Here is a 20,168-nt window from a genome sequence, read left to right on the forward strand (position 1 = left end):
TTTGACGTCAATGAAAATTAATAACTCTTATTTATCAACGAGTGTGTAAAAAAGCATTATCATTTGCTAAGCGTCCGCACGCGCGTCGGAAGTCAACTGTATCAAGTTACTTCCTGCGACTGACACTTTATACTCTACAAAGGAAGAGTATAGATCTTCGTTCGTTCATTGTCGGTTCGACATGCTTCGATACGAACATCACCTATACGAGTAGGTAATCACAATCGATATTGATATTCAAGAAAGAAAGAGAAAAAATAAAAATTTTTATCCCTCTTCCTCCCATCTGCCTTCCCCCCACTCCCCTCCGTTTCAATATTGACTTTTAGATCAAGCCCAACACGCGGACACGTTTTTAGTGCACGTTGCAGGGAATAATTTTAGCTAATTGCTCTCGAAAAAAGTAAAATAAATCGAATCGTCACTCGATCAAATTAATCGAATGCTCGAAAACCAGTTTGGCCAGATGGATTCGGACAGATTTCGTTAGACTCTTCTTCTTCTTCTTCTTCTTCTTCTTCGTACGTATTTTCTTCGTACGTACGAAGTGAAACGGTTTACAGCTTCGATTCGAATCGAGGATTGAACAGGAAATCGAAGAAGGAATCGATTTTCTCGGAATTTCTGTCGGTCAGGTATCGTATTATTGTAAGAGAGAGAATTCCTTTATACGAAAAGATGCGGCGTGTACACGCAACCGACGCCGACCGACCAAACGCCGACTGCATTATTTCTTTGTTCGTAAGGAATTCGAGGATCGATTGGGATTTCTGCCAAAAGGAACGTTTTCGTTTTCTATAAGGATGTATCGCGAATTCTTCGGTGACGAAGGAATATATATATATATACATAAGGGGAGAACGTTCCCCTTATTCCTATTTTTCCCTACTGTTCGAAAGTCGAATATATAGAAATTTATTATGGAAAATCGTTTCGCACGACGACACCCCTCCCCCATCTGCCCTCTTCGAGAGGGGTCCTCTTCGAGAGAGAAGGAACTGTTTAACCGGCGCACGACTAAGTGGAGAGTCCAAGCGGAGGAACGCTACTTTGTATTCCATTGGCAAATTTATTCGTCGTCCTCCACGTAGATTATATAGAAGAGAGGAGGCGTATCGGAAATCTCGTTGTCCTGGGAAAAACCGATGCCTCGCGATATGCACCGAGCATAAAAAGCAAACGAGGCGAGTCATTTTTATCGCGTGCACGCACAACATCTCTCCACGCCTCTGTGCTCGCCTCTGTGATACGGGGTGAATCCATCCCGGATTCTGTGCTCGTTCGTCTTTCCCCATTTAAGATTCAATGGAAATCTCATACAAGTATTTTACAGTTATCATTACCGATAGATAACGATTGTTCCATTCAGTTGTTGTGTTGGCTCGTTGTTTTTCTTTTTCTTTTTCTTCTCTTTCTCTCTCTTTCTCTCATATTTCTAGATCTTTCGTTTCCAACTCTGGCGTCATCCCTTAAAATATACAGTGAAAAACACACGAGTGCAACGTTCACCTGTCGCGTGCTCGACGTTACACCTGCTTAAGTAACTTTCCTTCTTCGAGTCTTCACCATCTGCTTCTTTTACGAGTTTTCTGATCGATTAGCATACGGGATCGTACGTACGATTTAACGAGTCAAATAACTTTTAATTTGAATTAATCTCCTTTCTATCCGTTCTATACTTTAGAGATGAAAGGATGATTTTGATCTTTGGAAAATTTCTTTACATATATATATATATAAAAAAACAGAATATATTGTTAAATAATTTAAATATATATTTACATGTAAAATACATTCGTGAAACGTATAAAAGTTGAAATAGAATTCAAGTAGAGTTCGTTAAGATTTTTAATTAATGGGTAAACAAGATAAATTAATCAAATATTGGACCAATATTGTCTCTTGATTGTGTAAACTTTACGGAATAAGAATAGACAGAGAGTAAATAGTAAGAGAAGGACAGAAATAAAAATTATGGAATCAGCGCCATCTTCAGAATGTCGCAAATGAAGAATATAAAAAAAGACGAAAAAAAGACGAGAAGAAGGATAAAGATAGGATAAGAATTGACCGTTAGCGCCATTTCTCGAATGACGAAGAGATTTCTTTAAAAAATAAGATAAAGAGAGATCGAATATCAGATAGATAGAGTAGTCTCAAGTTATTTCCGTAAGTCAGATCTTTAATTTAAGCTCTTAAAAGTTAAACAATTTTACGTAAAAGTTACGAAATTTATAATTTTCTATTTTGTTATGTAAAGATTAGTTTCGTCTGTTTGTCGCTGGATGGCGCTGTAACATCCATTTTCTGAATTACTTCGAAACATGTTTCTAAATACGTATTAATCGGGAAAAAAATTTAGATATTTTAAATTATTTCCAAGGATCTAAACTTTAATTTTCGTGCTGAAAACATATTTCTAAAAATCTTTAAACAAAAAGTGCAGAAAAAGAAGTTATGTGTGGTAACTGATGAATATAATTCGTATAAATGATTTTTATTAATTTGACTTTACATTGCAAGTTTTAACAATAATTTAACAATAAATTAAAATAATAAGTCAATGAGAGACAATATTATATAGTATAATTCTAAAATATATATAATATATATAACTAATATTATTAATTAATGTTTACGAAAGATAGATTTATTTTAGATATAAATTTCAATGGTTAATTACCGAAACTGTATTATCATATTATAAAATTATATTTCGCTTCGAGTTTCCAATCAAGTGGCAGCACTATCGAACAGAGTAAGAGAAATTTGGATTTGCGTTTGTAAACGACGGTGAATGTCGTATATTTTGTGATAAAATTAGGAGAAAGTAGTGACAAATGTTCTTATAAGAGAAATAATTAAGTTCGCAACAGTATTTTCTTGGTATTAAATACCATCGTCGATCATGGTTCGAAGTAGTGACAAGTAAGTGTAATTATTTTTATTGTGCTATTTTTTTTAGGTTAATTTTACTACCTCTGCTATTAGAAACCATTAATTTTTCTATCAATATCATTTATTCGATGTCTATTGATCTAATATTAGCAATCTAAATCTATTACTTCGTAGGGATAGGCATCATAGAAGACGATCGAGATCACGTTCAAGATCTCGTTCTGCTACTCCTGAGAAAAAACGACGGCGATCTAGGAGCAGAGATAGGGATAGGGAACGTGATAAGGGACGACACAGGGAGAGAAGGAGTCGTTCTAGAGATCGAGATAGGGATAGAAGAGATCGCTCTGAAAGGGATAGAGATCGCGATAGAAAACGGTAATTATGAATATATGCATAATTTTTTGGTTTTATAAAATTGGAACAAGATATGATTAAATATTTTTTATGTTATAATTTTTCTATATAAAGATTTTCAGCTTATCATATTTGATTTTTAGTTTTTGTCAAAAATTTATACGATAATGGAATAATAATGTTAACATTGATTGTTCTCGGTATACTAGTGGAGACAGTAAAGAAAAGCGTCTTACAGGCTCAAAGTCTTCGCGTTCAGGCAAAGATCGGTCGAATAGATCAAGATCGAGAGAGCGAAAGGAGAAAGAGAAGGGTGACAGTGATGAGTTGCCGTTTGATCATACTAAATTGGACAAAGTAATTAATTTAATTAGAACAATATGTTTAACATCTTTATTCATACGTTACGATATTACAATATTATGTTATAATTACACATTCGTTAGGAAGAGGAACAGAAAAGATTAGAACTGGAGATGCAAAAGAGGAGAGAAAGAATAGAGAGGTGGCGTGCGGAAAGGAAAAAGAAAGAATTGGAGGCAACTAAGAAAGACGGTAAGGCATCCATTTTAGCAAATCTTCAGTTGCCTATGAAAAAGTGGTCCCTCGAGGATGACAGTGATGAAGAGACACCTGTTGTTCAAAATAGTAACAAGGAAGTCAAAGAAGATGGAGAAACAAAAGAAGAAGTGGAAGAGGTTAAGGAAGAAGCTAAAGATGATGAGGAAGAAGTTGATCCTCTTGATGCCTTTATGGCAGAGGTATGCATAACGTATATCCTATACGTTATGCACATGTATTATTGTAACATGTAATATGCAAGGAATTAATATAACTTTTGTATAGGTTCAGGAAGAAGTTCGAAAAGTGAATAAACTCGATAATAAAGGCGGGAAGAATGCTAATAACGGTACAGGTACAGGAGGTACACAAAGTGGCGGAGTTGTGATTGTTACTGGAGTAGCTAAAAAGAAAGTGCAAAAACAAAAAGGAGAATTAATCGAACAAAATCAAGATGGTCTTGAATATTCTAGCGAAGAGGAAGGAGAAAATCTTCATGAAACTGCAGCAGGCATTGCGAATAAACAAAAGCGCGAACTAGCCAAAGTTGATCACGCAACAACAGAATATCAGCCATTCAGAAAATCGTTTTACGTTGAAGTACCTGAAATCGGTAAAATCGATTATATTTTATCGCAATTTATACATGTGTATATTTGTTTCAATGATCATAATATTTTGTGTATTTAGCACGAATGACACCAGAAGAAGTAGAAGCATACAAAGAAGAATTAGAAGGTATTCGAGTGAAAGGCAAAGGTTGTCCAAAACCTATCAAGTCATGGGCGCAATGCGGTGTTACGAAAAAGGAGTTAGAGGTGCTAAAGAAACTTGGTTATGAAAAACCAACTCCTATTCAATGTCAAGCTATTCCAGCGATTATGTCTGGTCGTGATTTGATAGGAATAGCAAAGACAGGTAGTGGAAAAACGTTAGCCTTTTTGTTGCCGATGTTCAGGCATATCCTCGATCAACCACCATTAGCAGATGGTGATGGTCCGATCGCACTAATCATGACACCGACCAGAGAATTATGCATGCAAATCGGAAGAGATTCGAAAAAATTCACCAAATCTTTGGGACTGTCCCACGTTTGCGTTTATGGCGGAACTGGTATATCGGAACAGATAGCGGAATTGAAGAGAGGTGCTGAAATAATTGTTTGTACGCCGGGCAGAATGATAGATATGTTGGCCGCTAACAGTGGACGAGTAACAAATTTACGTAGAGTAACTTACGTAGTTCTCGATGAAGCGGATAGAATGTTCGATATGGGTTTCGAGCCCCAAGTAATGCGCATTATGGAAAACGTTAGACCTGATCGACAAACCGTGCTCTTCAGCGCAACATTCCCTCGTCAAATGGAAGCATTAGCAAGAAGAATTCTGACCAGACCCGTAGAAGTTCAAGTCGGTGGAAGATCTATCGTTTGTAAAGATGTTGAACAGCACGTGGTAGTTCTCGAAGAAGATCAAAAGTTTTACAAATTACTTGAAATTCTTGGTCATTATCAAGACAAAGGTTCCGCAATAATATTTGTCGATAAACAAGAAAATGCAGATACTTTGTTGAAAGATCTTATGAAAGCATCTTATTCCTGTATGTCGCTTCACGGTGGTATCGATCAATGCGATAGGGATTCAACGATATTAGATTTCAAAGCTGGTAGAACGAAGCTATTAGTGGCCACATCGGTCGCTGCTAGAGGTTTAGATGTTAAGCATCTCATACTTGTAGTAAATTACGATTGTCCGAATCATTACGAAGATTATGTACACAGATGTGGGAGAACAGGAAGAGCTGGAAATAAAGGGTAAATTTCTGTTCTATCTAAAGAGAGATGTATATGTAAACGATCGAAAAAAATTAAAAATTGTTTTTCATTTATAGATACGCATACACTTTTATCACATCAGAACAAGAACGTTATGCGGGTGATATTTTGCGCGCTCATGAATTAGCAGGTGTCCCCGTTCCGGAGCCATTACGTCAACTTTGGGAAGGGTATAAAGCCCGACAGGCAGCGGACGGTAAAAAGGTTCACACTGGGGGTGGCTTCAGTGGGAAAGGGTTCAAGTTTGATGAATCGGAAGCAGCCTTAGCTAACGAGAAGAAGAAGTTCCAGAAGGCAGCTCTGGGATTACAAGACTCGGATGATGAAGATATAGAGAATGACATCGACCAACAAATAGAGAGTATGCTGGCACCGAAAAGGACGGTCCGTGAGATTGCTAGACCTTCTGCCACCAATATCGCAGTTCCTGGTCAACCTGTGCCAAGTGCAACCGATAAGTTAGAATTAGCTAGACGATTAGCATCCAAGATCAACATAGCCAAAAATTTGGGAGCCGAGGCAAAGGGTGCAACGCAACAAGCGGCCGAAGCTATACTTAAAGGTGCTGGTCCTACCAATCTTATTACGGCGAAAACGGTCGCCGAACAATTGGCCGCGAAGTTGAACACGAAATTGAATTACCAACCTCGTGAAGAAGATCTCGTGGAAAGCGATGTAGAGGCTGGTGAACAAACGTTCCGTAAATACGAAGAAGAATTAGAGATTAACGACTTCCCACAGCAAGCTAGATGGCGTGTTACGAGCAAGGAAGCTCTCGCACAGATTTCAGAATATTCTGAGGCAGGTCTGACGGTTAGGGGTACTTATATAGCACCTGGTAAAGCACCGCCTGAAGGCGAGAGGAAACTATATCTCGCTATTGAGTCTACTAGCGAATTAGCTGTTAGCAAGGCCAAAGCAGAAGTTTCACGACTGATCAAAGAAGAATTAATTAAGTTGCAAGCGTCTGGTGCGCATACCGCATCTCGTGGTAGATACAAGGTTTTATAAAAAGAAAAAAAAAAGAAAAAGAAAAAAAGAAAGAAAAAAATGAAGTGTTTTTCGTTGTACATGCATTTTACGCATATATATATATATATATAGTATATTATTTTCATTGAATAACGTACGAGTAAAATATTAGAAATTTATTAAACTTACAAATGTTTATATAAAACACTTTGTATTTAACAATACAATAACGTGCGAAATTTGCTTAACAATTATGGGAGTATCGATTCAGCTATCAAAGTATCTGCAAGCGATCCAAATTTATTTCGACTTACTACAATTAAGAGATTCTGACTATCAAACGCACGATATGACACAAAATTTGGAACGCTTGACGCGATAGATATATATATATAAATACATATATATATATATATGTATATATATATATATATTTTTTTTTTAATAGATTATTGTATCTGCAGAGAATATATGTATAATGTAACAATCATGAGACACTTTGTTTGGTAACTTAAGTTAGGACTTTTTTAACTTTATTTACAGCTTACAACGAGCAACATCAATCACCCTTCAACTACCAATTTGTTTTTTTTTTTTTCTCGTAATTTGGGTAATTCATGTGCCTTTGTACATGTTCCACGTACTCCCCTTTTCTTTGGCAAATATTAAGAGACGAAAATACACTCTACTTTTCCGTTATATTACGTTAGGCACTAGAAGAATCACAGTCATGAAACTCGACGATACCGCGAGCGGTAAAGTCATTAGGTTAAAAAAAAAAAAAAAGAAATGCTTCAACACACTTTGAGAAATGCGAAATCAAGATTATCGCTGATCGCGGTAATTAAATCATCTGTTTATCGCGATCGGTGATATCCTCGTTATTCCTGTTCACATCTCTGACTCGATTGCTAAAAAATTACGTAAAGGTAGAGAAAAATTGCAAGAAAAATTTGCGTAACATATCCTCCAATGGTCATGGCACTTGATATGTAACTATGAGCAATTTCCGCTCTGATGAGCGCGCTTAAGGGTACTTCCACCGTGATTTTAGGGCTCCTTTCTAAAATTCTAGTAACTAGTTTTTCAGTCTCGGTCACACAAGCCCTTAATTGCAGAGTCGAAGGCTTTCTCGATGTAGGTTGTACAACGATGAATATGTCACGATCCGGTGTCATCATGCCACGAAGAACGCATTGTGCCACTTGAATCTGTCGCGCCAAGGCTGACAACAGGACCTCGAGCGTAACCGTGTCTTTATCGATGTCCTCCTTCATCACGTAGTATATCCTATCCAACTTCAAAAAACAGAAAAACCAATCAGACAATAAAATATATTAATAATAACGTTTTATCCTTTTTCTTCTTTTTTTTTGCAAAAACGTAGAAGAGCAGAGAGTAACGTAGCGCGAACATACCTGTTTCTTGGAATAAAATAGCTTAGCCGCCCCACCGCAGACTGGACAACAAGCGCCGGGCGGCGTCACTCCGACGCAATACGGCTCGATCAATCGTGGACACTGTACCAAATCGCCGCAGCGAGGCTTAGCTTGGTCGCCTATCAACCCAACAGCCGCACAAGGGCCAAAGTAATCCACCACCGTCCTCTCCGCCCAGGCGGCACACTCGTTTGCGTAAACTTCCCCGTTAGCGCCACAAACGGGACCACGCAAGGTACACCCTTCCAAACAATGCCCCCTGTATCCCAAAGTAGCCCCGGCCCGTATCATCGCGCACATTGATCGGTGTTGACGGTTTTCTTTGTCGCATACTGGGCCGCCAGCCTCGTCCCGAGGGTCGCAGTCAAGAGGGACGCACTCGTATTGGCGGCAAGGTTTGTGAAGCTCGGACAAGCACACCCTGCTCCTCGCCACGCATTTCTCCGTGGTGTCGCACGGGCTCGAGGCGCAGGGATCCCGGGACGAACAACTGCCGAACTCCACGTCGTTCACGGACATTCTCGCGCAAGTTGCCAGGCAGCCAGACGCGAAGGTGAAGCCCAATTTTCCGCAGACGGGGACGTAATGAGGCGGGCAGTCGCAGGGCAGCGAGGGGATCTCCCCGCAATTCTTTTTCGAGCACGTGTACTCGCCCTCGAAACAGTGGCAGGGATTGCACTCGACGTAAAAATTGGCTTTGTGGGCGATGATCTGATTGTGTATCGAGCACGGATTGAATTTAACGTAATTCAACATCTTACACTTGTCTAAACCGTACGAGGTGCACTGGCAGATTTGATGGGAGCCCTGGTTGAAACTCGGAATTTGTACCCAGGAGCCTACGGGCACCAATTGCTTGGACATTTTCCCGAGGAAGCAGGCTGGGACGCAACGGTACGCTTGGCGCCCGTAGTGGAGGAGCTGACAGATTTCGCCTTGGGCGCAGGGATTAATCTTGCAAGGGGTCGTAATGTCCTCCTCGAGACGCACCACGGACTCGTTGTCCTGCGGATCCTCCAGAAACGGTTTCAGGGACACGCAAGGCGCGTCGGACTTGGCAGGCGAGAGCTTGGCGCACAACGTGGCCGCCGTGTGGGGGCCGGTGATAGCGGACCAATCCACGCAACTTGCCATCAACTCTAGACAATCCTCCCGACAAAGTCTCGTCTCGTGACTCTTCGTTTCGCACGGTCTCAGTTGCAGCAGGCAAGCGGCCGCGCGGAGAGTTTCCGGTGGGCAGGTCGCGGCCACTCGAATCGGCAGGCTCAATCCTCGGATGATTCCGCCTCTGGACCAGTGGTGAGCTTCGAATTTAGCCGCTTCGTCGGTCGTGGCCGAACAACTCCTGAGGGATAAAAGAACGAAAAGAAAGAAAGAAAGAAAGAAGAGAAGGGGGGAATAAGAATAGAGAAGCGGTAGTAGAGTTGGCCGCGGTCCAAAAGCGAAAGCAAAGGAGAGACGTTTCACCTAAAGAGTGTCGTCGACCTGTCGTTGAATCGCGTGCAGTAGGACAATCCTGCGCAGCCCATTTCGCAAGGATCGTCCGTATCCTCGAGGCACCGCCTCAGCTCTCCTTCCTGGCTCGAGGACAAGCATTCGGCGTCGAGAGGATGCCAAGAGGATTCCCAGTCTGCTTTGAACGCCCTCCAACACAGATCCTGGCACTTTGGCTTGATTGCTTTGGTACAGCATGACAATTTGCCCGCATCTAGAGGTAGACGGACCGGCTTCGGCGAGCCGGACTTCATTAGACAGCTCCAAAACGGCGATTGAGGGGAAATTGGCGGTCCGCATTTTTCCGTTAACGCGTTCAAGATCTCTCGATCGGTTGTTGCCGTGTACAGGATCTTTTTACACGTTTCCATGCACGTTAAACTGTCCGCCTTGTTGCAGCAATGCAAATCTGTTGCGAAAGAAAGGATATATCCCAGTTACGAGAAAGGACAAAAGAATTGGAAATTACGCAGAGAAGGAAAAAAAAAGGGAGAGAAATAATCGTTGATCGTCCCTTTTCTACGCACGTTGTTTTGGATTTTCAGCATGTTTCACTTCTGTCACGCTTTTCAAACACTTTGGCATTTGGTGGAAGCATCCGTTCCGACTTGAAATTTTCTCGCGCTTGTAAAACAGATTTTGGCATACGGTTCTGCACGTATCATTGGACACTTTGCCGCAACAATGTTCAGCTTCCTCCCGCCTTTCCAGACAGGAAAAGAACTCGGGTTCGTCGCTTGGTCGACAAGATTCGTTCAGATTTCGCCTCGATCCTGACAGAGCGCACGTGGATCGACATATCGGATTCTGCACCAGGTAACAGCATCGCCTCCCTGTCCAATTCTCGTGTCTTTTCACCTCTATCGGAGAGTGTCAAGAAGGGTTAATAATTAATAATTTTGCTTCGAAAGGAGTTGATCCAAAAATTCTCTTACCATTTAACGTCGAGTTCACGCAACCCCAGAATTCTGTCTGAAAGAAAATAATAAAGAAAAGTTGGAGGAGGCGAGGATTACACACGGAGAGGGAGTGAAAACCGAGGCGAACGTGAGAAAAAGGTATCGCGAGAATCTTTTGTAACGCGAGTCTATCGATCTCACGTTCCTTTTTTCTTTTTTTTTTTTTCTTTTTCTTCCTTTTTTTCCCCTGAATCGTTCAAAGTATTGTCGCAGGAATTGGTTTCGTATATTCGACACGACGATCTTTGACCATCGAGTACGGATTAAAAGGATCGATTAAAAGCGGCTTACCAGCTCGAGGGAACATAACTCTAGCAAGCGCTGTGTCGCGTTCTCCCTTGCCTCTGCTTCTGCCCCCAATGCTACCAGTGAGATCTGAAAGCATCGCGACACCACTTTTTCTTTCTTTCTTTTCTTTTTTTTATCGATTCGAACGTCGACATTTATACACAAAAGGAGAGAAAGAGAGAGAAAGAGAGGAAAAAGGTTTGAAACGGTTGGGAAAAAATAGGAGAAGAAGGAGAAGAAGAAGAAGAAAAAGGAGAAAAAGAACGGCACAGCTGTGTAGTATCTGCTGATGTTGATGGGAATTTCCACGATTCAGAATGCAAGATACGACGCATTAGAAGTTATTAAGAATCAAGGACACGAGTACGCTTCACGAGTCGCCACGATTTCCTGTTGTCCGTCTCTGAATGACAATAGACCGCACGGATATCGACTGTTCTACCATTTAGAGGTTCATTCGAAATGCAATCGACGTACACCACCACGAGGACGACGTACAAGTCTATTTCGTAGTCTCGTCACGGTTACGAGTTACGACTATCCATTGGCGTGCGGTGGGTCCTGTTAGGACTTGGACGCAGCCTGGGTCACAGGTTGTATTCGTTTTTAACGTTAATTCTCTATCGATCGAGTGTACGTCATTCTCTCTCTCTCTCTCTCTTTCTCCATTGACGATTTATTTATGAAAGAAAAGTAACGAAAAAAAAAAAAAAAAAAGAAGGGGAGAAAGAAGCGCGTGTAAAGTTTTTAAATAGAACTTTTCACAGTTGAACTGTTGCAAATGTTAAGGGCGTAAACGATAGCGAACCGAGGAGACGAAGCACATATTTCTGTCGTGGTATATTCTGGGAGCTATGCACAGCCGAGCCGCGTCGCCATTTCGAAAGGGGGTGCATTTTTCTCGCAAACTTTTCGAACGTAAATGTTATTCCAACCCTGCAAAATCGAACCCCCTGTTAACGCAACATACGCGTCCATACACAACCCTTACCAACTCCTGTGTATCGTCAACTTTAATCCAAACTTTTTTCTTTTTTTTTTTTTTCTTTCTTTAGAGAAATTTAAAATATACTATACATAAAATGTACGTACATAAGATATAAATAAAACGGTCTAAGGCGTCTCTCTGTTGCCGAAGCCAACAGAACTTCCGGCCATTTCGACCGGACGCGACCATTAATCACTCGGTTCACGTTTCGCGATAATAATAATAACAACAACAACAACAATAATAATAATAATAATAATTCGAAGGCGACGAGAAAAGCGATATTAAAATATTTATTACACCGCGGACCACCCCGGAACGGGCCGACGGAATTTCGTAGAAAGAAAGAGGAGAGGAATCTTCCTAGACGCGATTCCCTCGCGGCTACAAATTGCACGGAAACACGATATCATTGATACCGGTGTGGCTGGTTCACGGAGCGCGTCAATTCGTAATATTTGCGTATGAATGAGCCGAGCGGGACCCCCGAGGGGGTCGTGCGTAAATCTCTCAGCGGGCCCTAGTGTCTCCGATATTATCTCGAGAGGAGGGGGCAGGGCCCGAGCCAACTTTTTAAAGAAGCTGCACAACCACGCGCGCACCCCACGAACGAACCTGTGGCCCATGTCGAAGAACCACCGCTCGCGCGCTTCCTCTTTTTCTCCTTTCACCTTTCCACCCGCTGCTTCCATCCTTCTCGCGCGGTTTCCTTTTTATTTCCCCAGCCCTCCTAATATATCCGTGGACACGGCATATTTCGTATACCTTTTATCGTGGCACGGGGTCGGGCCAGCCGATATTTATCAAGCAGCGATGCGGCGATATCGCGCTCGAAATTATATTCCTTGAAAATTCTCTTTTTCGCATTCCCACGGGGATCTTTAACGCGACGTATAATTTAATAGAGAGAAACGGCGGAGAGGAGGGGCGACTCGCGGTGCATGCGTTACCACGTGTCGTTTGCGAGAAATGGTAAGAATAAAAGCGGGGAGGGAAACGCGTATACCTTGGAGCAGTCGTTGCGACAAGATCCGGCGGCCAAGGAGCAGCAGGACATCTCTGGAACAAACAAAGAATAGAGTCAGATTTTTCTTTTTTCTCTCGATGCTTGCGAAAACATGTGGATATGGGGGGGCGCGTCGGAGAAGGACCGATTTTCCCCAGACACGAAGCAGACGCGTGTCCTGCGTTGCGTCAACGAGAAAAGAGGAAAGGATCCGCCTTTGTGGCGAGCGGACGGGAGTTGTACATCTTCAAAATTTGAAGGGCTCTTCGAACCCCTCTCTCTTTTTCTCTCTCTCTTGTCTCCTTCCTTCCGCGAGAAACGAAATGGACGAAGAAATTATTATTCGGGAACGGAAAAAATTGCTCCTCCTCGAGTTTTATCCTCTATTAATCGTTCCATCTTCTATTATTTCCTACGTATAGTTTGGATTATTACTTTTATTAAACGATCTCGCGGTCACATTCCCCGTCCCGCGGCGTAAGCGATCTTTTACGACTTTACGGGCGTAATATGCGGGTCCAGTCGAACTGGCTTTTTGAACGTCGGGGATCGAAATCGTGAGTGGCGAGCACACAATAAACGATGAACGCGAGACACACGCAGCGAGGGAGGGCAGAGACAGAAGAAGAGGGTTCGAAGCGTGTTACAATTAAGTTAATAGATAGCAGTCGGGCACAAATTGCGGCCGTGAATGTGGTGTTTCTCTCTGCGTGACTCGCCTACAGTATACGACTTTCCATTCGTCGGCGATTCATTTTTTTTCCTTCGATTCGTCGTTGCAATTTTCTTTCCTTTTCTTTTTTTCTTTTTAATCCCTTCTACACGTACTTCTTTCTCCCCCCCTTCGACCCCTCCTCGATAATTTCGATGATTTTAAAACACGAAACACGGTGTCTCGGTTTTAACCGAATAGTTTGTACAGGTGACGAAAAAAAGGCAAGGATTTCCTGTTTTCGAAGAAATACCAGCTGTTGGCCTGGACGAATATCGATTTCGAAGTTAGGGGGAGGGAGGGGGGATACGGAAGTTGTTCTTCTATCCTCCTGGCAAATCTGATTCCGATCTAAAAATAATCGGTGGCTCGTTAAACCTTATTTTAGAAGGTTGGAGGAAAGGTAGGAAAATGGCCTTTGATGTTGGTCGATGCCAGGCCGGTACGAGTTGTGAAATTCGCCGTGGCAAGTGCGTCGCCTGAAATCGTAACGGGTTTTGTGGCTTCTCTCTCGTGGACGACACAAAAATAGCCGACGTCGTTCGCGCTCATTCGACTTCTGCCCTGATCTAAGTCGTGAAAGTCCCCTTAATTTTATCCACTCGAATGAAACGACCAAGACCTCTGTCTCTTTGAACGCGGCTGTTAAATGCGGCTCGAGACTTTTCAGGTAAATTTAGGCCCGACGCACGTTTCCACCACCTCCTTTCGAACTTTCCCTTTGCCTCGTTCGATATCGATCATTTTCGCTCGATAAACGATTTCTTCGTTTTTCTTTCTCTCTCTCTCTCCTTTGCGAAACGATTTTTTTCCTTTCCTTTTTCTCCTTTCCAGATGAAAAAGTCCTTTCGACGAAATTGAAGATGTCGTCGTTAATTTCTACACGCGCGTCGCGTGACGTGTCACAGAGCGGTGTGTATTGCATATATGCAAAAGGGCCATGCCCACTCTCACAGCTGCGACTTCCACCGCCATATCGTGACATCCACGTCGTTGCAACTCGTAAAACTCGCACGATTCTCCCACGCCTAACGATGACAATTCTCCCTCCCCCCCAGATGGGAAGATAAATCGAGGAAGTCGAAACTTCCATGAATTAACTAACGCGAGCCGCCAGCGCTTCTAGTCTAATCGATTCGATTAGAAGATTCGAAAAAACGTTTTATCTTACGGTCCCTCGTTCTTCGAATCTCGATTAAACGGGGAAGCTTTTTTTTTCGTCTATCGAAAAAAGTTATCCTTCGCAAAGTTACGAGATCGAACTCTCGTTCAATCTGCTCTGGCCTGATTAATCTCGCTCGTCCACCGATTTTTCCATATTCCGATAACCTTACGGCGTTACATCACACTTCGCGCAACGAGCGCCTCGATCCCTTTCGTCACACCACGTTGAATAGTCCGAGAATTCTTCCTGTTGTACCGTTGGCAAAAAAACACTTTTTGCTCGGGTTAATAATAACTTGGATATAATTACGCCGTACTCGAGGCGAAAGAAAAAGAAGAACGAAAAAGGAAAAGGAGGGAGGAAGGAAACTGCAAAAAGGATACTGCGTTAATTAGTACAATCGTACACAAACTTGCAACGAAGCAAGTGCTGCCAAGCCGTTGGAAAGCCACTTATATCTGCCATTCGAGAAAGAAATAAAAGAGAGGGAGGGAGAGAGAGGGAGAGAGGAATCGATCGAGAAGTGAAAGATCGGCGAAAAAAAATTATGGAGGGTGGGAGTAAAGGAGGGGGAGGGATAAAAAGGAGAAAATCAAGATACGTGTCGTCTCGATACGTTTTTATCCGTCGTGTGAAGCTGTCACGAGGGTTTTATGTGTTTATTTATCTCTCTCTCTCTTTCTCTCTTTCTCTTTCTGTTTCTCTCTCTCTCCACTTTCCTCACGACTCGCCACGAACATGTACCGGGCAGTGTGTATGCCTTTGCACGCGGCTTGTGGACCGTGTCAGGGCCTTGCCGATTGGAAGTCGCGTTCTCCTTTAACCCCTTCGTTTTGGCGTCTCGTTCCTTTCTTCGGCAACGCGTTTCGCGACGACCGGTCTAAAGAAATCGTTCCTTTTGCCGAATCTCTTCGGTAGTAACCAGAGGGACTTTATAGGAATCTTTGAACCAACTTTTATACGGTGATCTAATTTCCTCCTTTTTTCTTTCTTTTTTACACTACTAGGAAATTTAAATATCAAATAGGAAATTATCAAATCAAGATTCTTTCTTAACGTTATTAAGTACAAAGTATGGTTGATAATGCGATCAGAGATCGGAGAATCTCGCTTTACGAGGAAAACGTGACGAAGTCGTTCAACTGAAATCCACTCGATTGCTCGTAAAAGGACAGAACGTTAAAGTTTCCAGGAACGTTAATTGCAGATCATGCTGAATACATATACGTATATATACTATCATCAAATCTAACTAACCACGCGTTCCAAATACTTTTTCTGATCCTCGTTATTCGGTTAGATCCTCGTTCAGATGGAACGAGATTTGAAGAACGTTGGATGAATTGTACAACGGACGAACGTTCGTCGCTGCTTGCTCCGTAAGAAGGGTTAACTCGGGAAGAAGACCTTTCGGTCGATTAATAAACTCAGGCCATCCGTACGAGACGAACGATCGACAAGGATGATCGCCATTTTAATTAACCAAACAGACCAATCCCTCGATCGATATACGATTCAAAGTGTTGCTATAAATCGCTTGCGCAACGTCGCGTTCCAATTTCCAAGTTGAAAGACAGGCTAAATTGCACGCTCGGCATAGAAAGGATTTACGTACAGGGCGTGCGTTAAAATTACTATGATCTGGCGTATTAACATGGTTTAAAAAGCCGGTGGCCACGTAACGATGTGTCCTCCCTTCCCCCACCTCCCTTCTCCCTCTTATTCTTCCCCCCTCCCCCGTCTTTCCTCGTCTCAACGCCTCTCGCCAAGTCGGATATATTATTTCACGGACCTTCCTCCTTCACGGCGCATCCATAAAGCATAAAATTATACGCCTCGATCGGACGACACGTTAACCGCGTTGTTTTTATCGCGACTACGAGCAACAGGTATTCGCGAATGAATCTTGAACCTAACCTCCTCGATGGATGGAGCCGAAACTCTTCGACTTGTGCCTTATCGTTCCTATCTCTCGATACAAGTTTCAACGCTTTGTCGCATCGATCCCTCATCACTACCGCACGCGAAACAAACGCCTGTTCCACGGCGTGAAACGACGAAGGTTTTCGATAAAACCGATACCTAGAGATGCTTGCCGCGCATTAGCATTGTATACGGCACGACGAAATATATAGGAGCTGGTTTTACGAGCGATACACTACTACTTCGTTTCTCTGCTCGCTGCTGCTGTTCACTGATAGACGTGAAAAAGGGATTCGAGAGGAAATTACGAGATATCAATTGGATCGTCGGCCGTTACGTGTATGTGTTAATATTCGCGGGAAGAGAGAAGACGGAAGTGTGAAAGAGAGACGCGTTTCTGAGAATGAAAATCTCGATATCGTTATCGAATTGTCAAAAATTATCGTATATAAAGAATGTTACGCGTGAATACACGGTTGCCAATGCCGGTTCCCCGCTTATATACGTGTAACTCTTTTTCATCTTTTTGTGCAAGATCCGTGGACGCGTTCGAACCGTGTTGAAGAGAGGCAGAGGCGAAGGACCGTTAGCGACACCTCGTTCGCACGCACGTGCACCGAGTAAATTTCGAGATAGAACGAGAAGAGGGAGGGAGGGAGAGAGAGGGAGAGAGGGAGAGATTAAAGATCAGAGGACCGAATGACGAAATGCGGAACGAACGTTATTTTCTTATTATTGTTGTTGTTATTCAATTTCAACGACAAATTCATTTTCACGAAGCTTCGATTCGGGAAAAATGAGGACGGAAGATGACTCGCGAGGAGTCATTTTTTTTCGTCCCATTGAGAAGATCCCGTGAGAAGCGAAGTTTCTATCGACGCTCGAGCACACTTGGGCGCGGAAACTCGATAAAGAAAACCTCGTCTCGGCTCCTCGAGTGTGTTGACGATAAGAGGATCGAAGAAGGGAAAGCATTAAGAAATCACCGCGCGAATCGCACGGCGGAAGAGGCGTTCGAGAAGAAAAAAAGAAAAAAAGAAACTAAATCGCTTGACAAAAGCGACGAGAATTAATAGAAGGAAAAGAGAGAGGAGAAGAGAGAAAGAGAGAGAGAGAGAGGGAGAGAGAGAGAGAAAGAGAGCACAAGGAAGGAACGCACATGTGGCCAGAAGTTGTCGTCGATATCTTCTCTCTGGCGCGATGACACAAAAAGGCTCGCGAAGATTACGAGTCTTCGTAAATATACGGTAAAATTGTTCGACCTCGTATTATTATTTTAACGTGGCGACGAAATAACAACCGGTCGTTGGTATCCGCTTTGTGTTTTCAAAAAAAAAAAAAATAAAATAAAATAATGGCGATTTATCTATACGCCGCCGCAATAACGCAAAGTCGAGGTGAGCTATCGACCTCTAAAAAAACCTTCTTCTTCTTTTTCTTCTTCTCCTCCTCCTCCTTCTCCTCCTCCTCCTCTTCCCTTTGATCTTTTTCGCGAGCTCGAGCGTCGAGTTTCTTGATCGCGCGACAGTCGTAAAATTGGCGGAGTGACATAAAGCGACAAATAAATGAATTACCTTGCGCAGCGTCGAGGAAAGGATTGGCGACAGCGATGACCGCCAACATCGTGAACGAAACGATCGCGAGCATGGCCGAGCGGGGCAGATTTCCAGATAATCGCTGCCCAATCTCCATAACGATCACTGGCCGCCCCATCCACGCATCTTCAATGATAAACGGAAACGGGGGCGCGAAATATAGGAAACGTCGCGAACGAGCGTAACAGACAAGGGCATATCGGAGCGGGAAGCGGACCCGCGCGAGGAACGAGGTGCACCGGAGCGCAGTCCGCGAGCGACTGAGCTTTTCGTGGCATTCGCAGCCTCGAGTCTCTCCGCCAAGCTTTTTACCGGGTGGGTGAGAGGAAGAAAGAGATGAGAGAACGGGAGGAAGGAGGAGGGAGGGAGAGGGAGAGGGAAAGAGGAGCGTTTAAAGAGAGTGAGATAGGAACGGAGAGATTGCGTGTAGGAGGAGGGAAAAGACGCGTGGCGCGTTGTCACGCAGTGCAACTTCTATTGTGACATCTTTGAACAGTACCCACACGATCTTTGCTATGTGCGTAACGTATTTTTTCCCCTCCTTCCCTCCTTTTCGTTGCATCCACACGAGGAGGAATCCCGCATAGGACGACGACCACGGAGCATAATCGTACATTGTCAGGATCGATAGCAGTTGGTCAAATTCTCCGTTATCTCTCCCCAAACAGATTAGCCAAACGTTGACTGTATGTATATATGTGTATATATACCCCGAAAAACGAGATCCCATCGAAAGTCATAAATTCGAGGGAAGTCGCACGGTCTGAAAGTTGAACCGGGCCCGTCGGTTAGAAAACTGCATTCCTGCACCGGATAAACCGATAACCCGTGCTTGTACTTCCTTTGATAGCGATTGAGACGAATATTACGAGCGAGCATAATCGTCGTGAGCATATCGTTAAAGATACGGGATATCGTTCATTCTATTACGATCCCTGCTACGGGCAATGATTCGCGCTGCCGCCATTTATTCATCGGGGCGGGAATATGTTTACTTACTATTGCTCGTGAATAATGAGTTGCGCGATATCTCGTTATCCAATATATCTCGATACAAAAATGAGATTTAAACTCGCGAGGGACGAACGATTTGGAAATTGAAAATTGAAATGTTTCTACGTTTTGTCTTTTTTATATCGGGACGTATTTTTATTTATATAATCAAAAACGACTCGAAATGATCGATGCGGGATGGGTCGCGTTACGAACCCCTCGTGAAGTCAATCGTCGTCTCGATGCTCGGGTAATTTATTAATTTATTCCGCCGATAAATCCGTTTGAATCCGCACGTAGGCTGTGGATGGATTGTTCCTCCTCGAGAGCTGTTCTCTCCCTCTCTTTCTCTCTCTTCTTTCGCATCTTTATCAACTTTCTTCCGTCCGCTGGTTTCTCCTTTATAGAATAGGCTTGTTATTTCATTCTCGTAAATGCGCACACCCAAACCATCAGACCGTTATTTGAGATAACAATTTTATCGTCGATAATCATACGATTCATGGTGCACGAGTCACGGCTCGTATAATTGCAATTCGCGGTCCAAGTCGTCGGTGGAGGAGAAGGTTTCGAAAGGAAACGCGAAAGCTCGAGTCGAGGGAAATTCGTAATCCGTACACAGATTGGTAGAATAAGAAAAAGAGAGAGAGAAAGAGAGAGAAAGAGAGAAAAGAAAACCCGTGGATGAAAACCAGTTTCCAGTTGAACATCGATAAATACCTGGCGAAGTTCTCCGCAAATGTATACCGGTTTATGCCGTACCACCGTCACTTTGTACGCTATGAAGACGATTATTAATGTAACGCTGCTACGCTCTCAACGACTAATTTGCAAAATGAACGGTTGATGGCATTATCTTCGTATATAGAGCTCTCTTGTATACCAGTCCCGCTCGTGGCTCACTTTTGAACCGCTGACAAAGACATTCGTGGGTAGAAAACGCCTTTTAAAATTTCCCCCTCGCGAGTACAGTGACCAGAGAGT

At 43.0% G+C, this 20,168-nt stretch overlaps 2 protein-coding genes across 3 annotated transcripts; one reads left to right on the forward strand and one right to left on the reverse strand.

Annotated features, from left to right (window-relative positions):
• The first annotated feature begins 2,043 nt into the window (after nt 1-2,043).
• Nucleotides 2,044-11,829, forward strand: LOC108001005 (probable ATP-dependent RNA helicase DDX46). The gene is made up of 7 exons (XM_017061784.3): nt 2,044-2,928; nt 3,073-3,276; nt 3,465-3,612; nt 3,702-4,016; nt 4,102-4,429; nt 4,507-5,629; nt 5,707-11,829. Exons 1-7 carry the CDS (start codon nt 2,909-2,911, stop codon nt 6,659-6,661), a joined length of 3,093 nt encoding a protein of 1,030 aa, XP_016917273.1. The 5' UTR covers nt 2,044-2,908; the 3' UTR covers nt 6,662-11,829.
• LOC108001006 (reversion-inducing cysteine-rich protein with Kazal motifs) lies at nt 6,784-18,507 on the reverse strand. Of its 2 annotated transcripts, XM_062084858.1 has the most exons (8): nt 18,171-18,506; nt 12,797-12,849; nt 10,806-10,889; nt 10,491-10,527; nt 10,083-10,415; nt 9,529-9,964; nt 8,041-9,406; nt 6,784-7,920 (listed from the first exon to the last, which is right to left on the reverse strand). In XM_062084858.1, exons 1-8 carry the CDS (start codon nt 18,307-18,309, stop codon nt 7,534-7,536), a joined length of 2,835 nt encoding a protein of 944 aa, XP_061940842.1. In that variant the 5' UTR covers nt 18,310-18,506; the 3' UTR covers nt 6,784-7,533. The 2 variants fall into 2 exon arrangements, with proteins under 2 accessions (XP_061940842.1, XP_016917274.2); XM_017061785.3 differs by lacking the exon at nt 10,806-10,889 and having other exon boundaries at nt 18,171-18,507.
• Between the last annotated feature and the right edge of the window lie 1,661 nt (nt 18,508-20,168).

The sequence above is a fragment of the Apis cerana genome, linkage group LG14 (genome assembly GCF_029169275.1).
Source record: "Apis cerana isolate GH-2021 linkage group LG14, AcerK_1.0, whole genome shotgun sequence".
NCBI lineage: Eukaryota > Metazoa > Arthropoda > Insecta > Hymenoptera > Apidae > Apis > Apis cerana.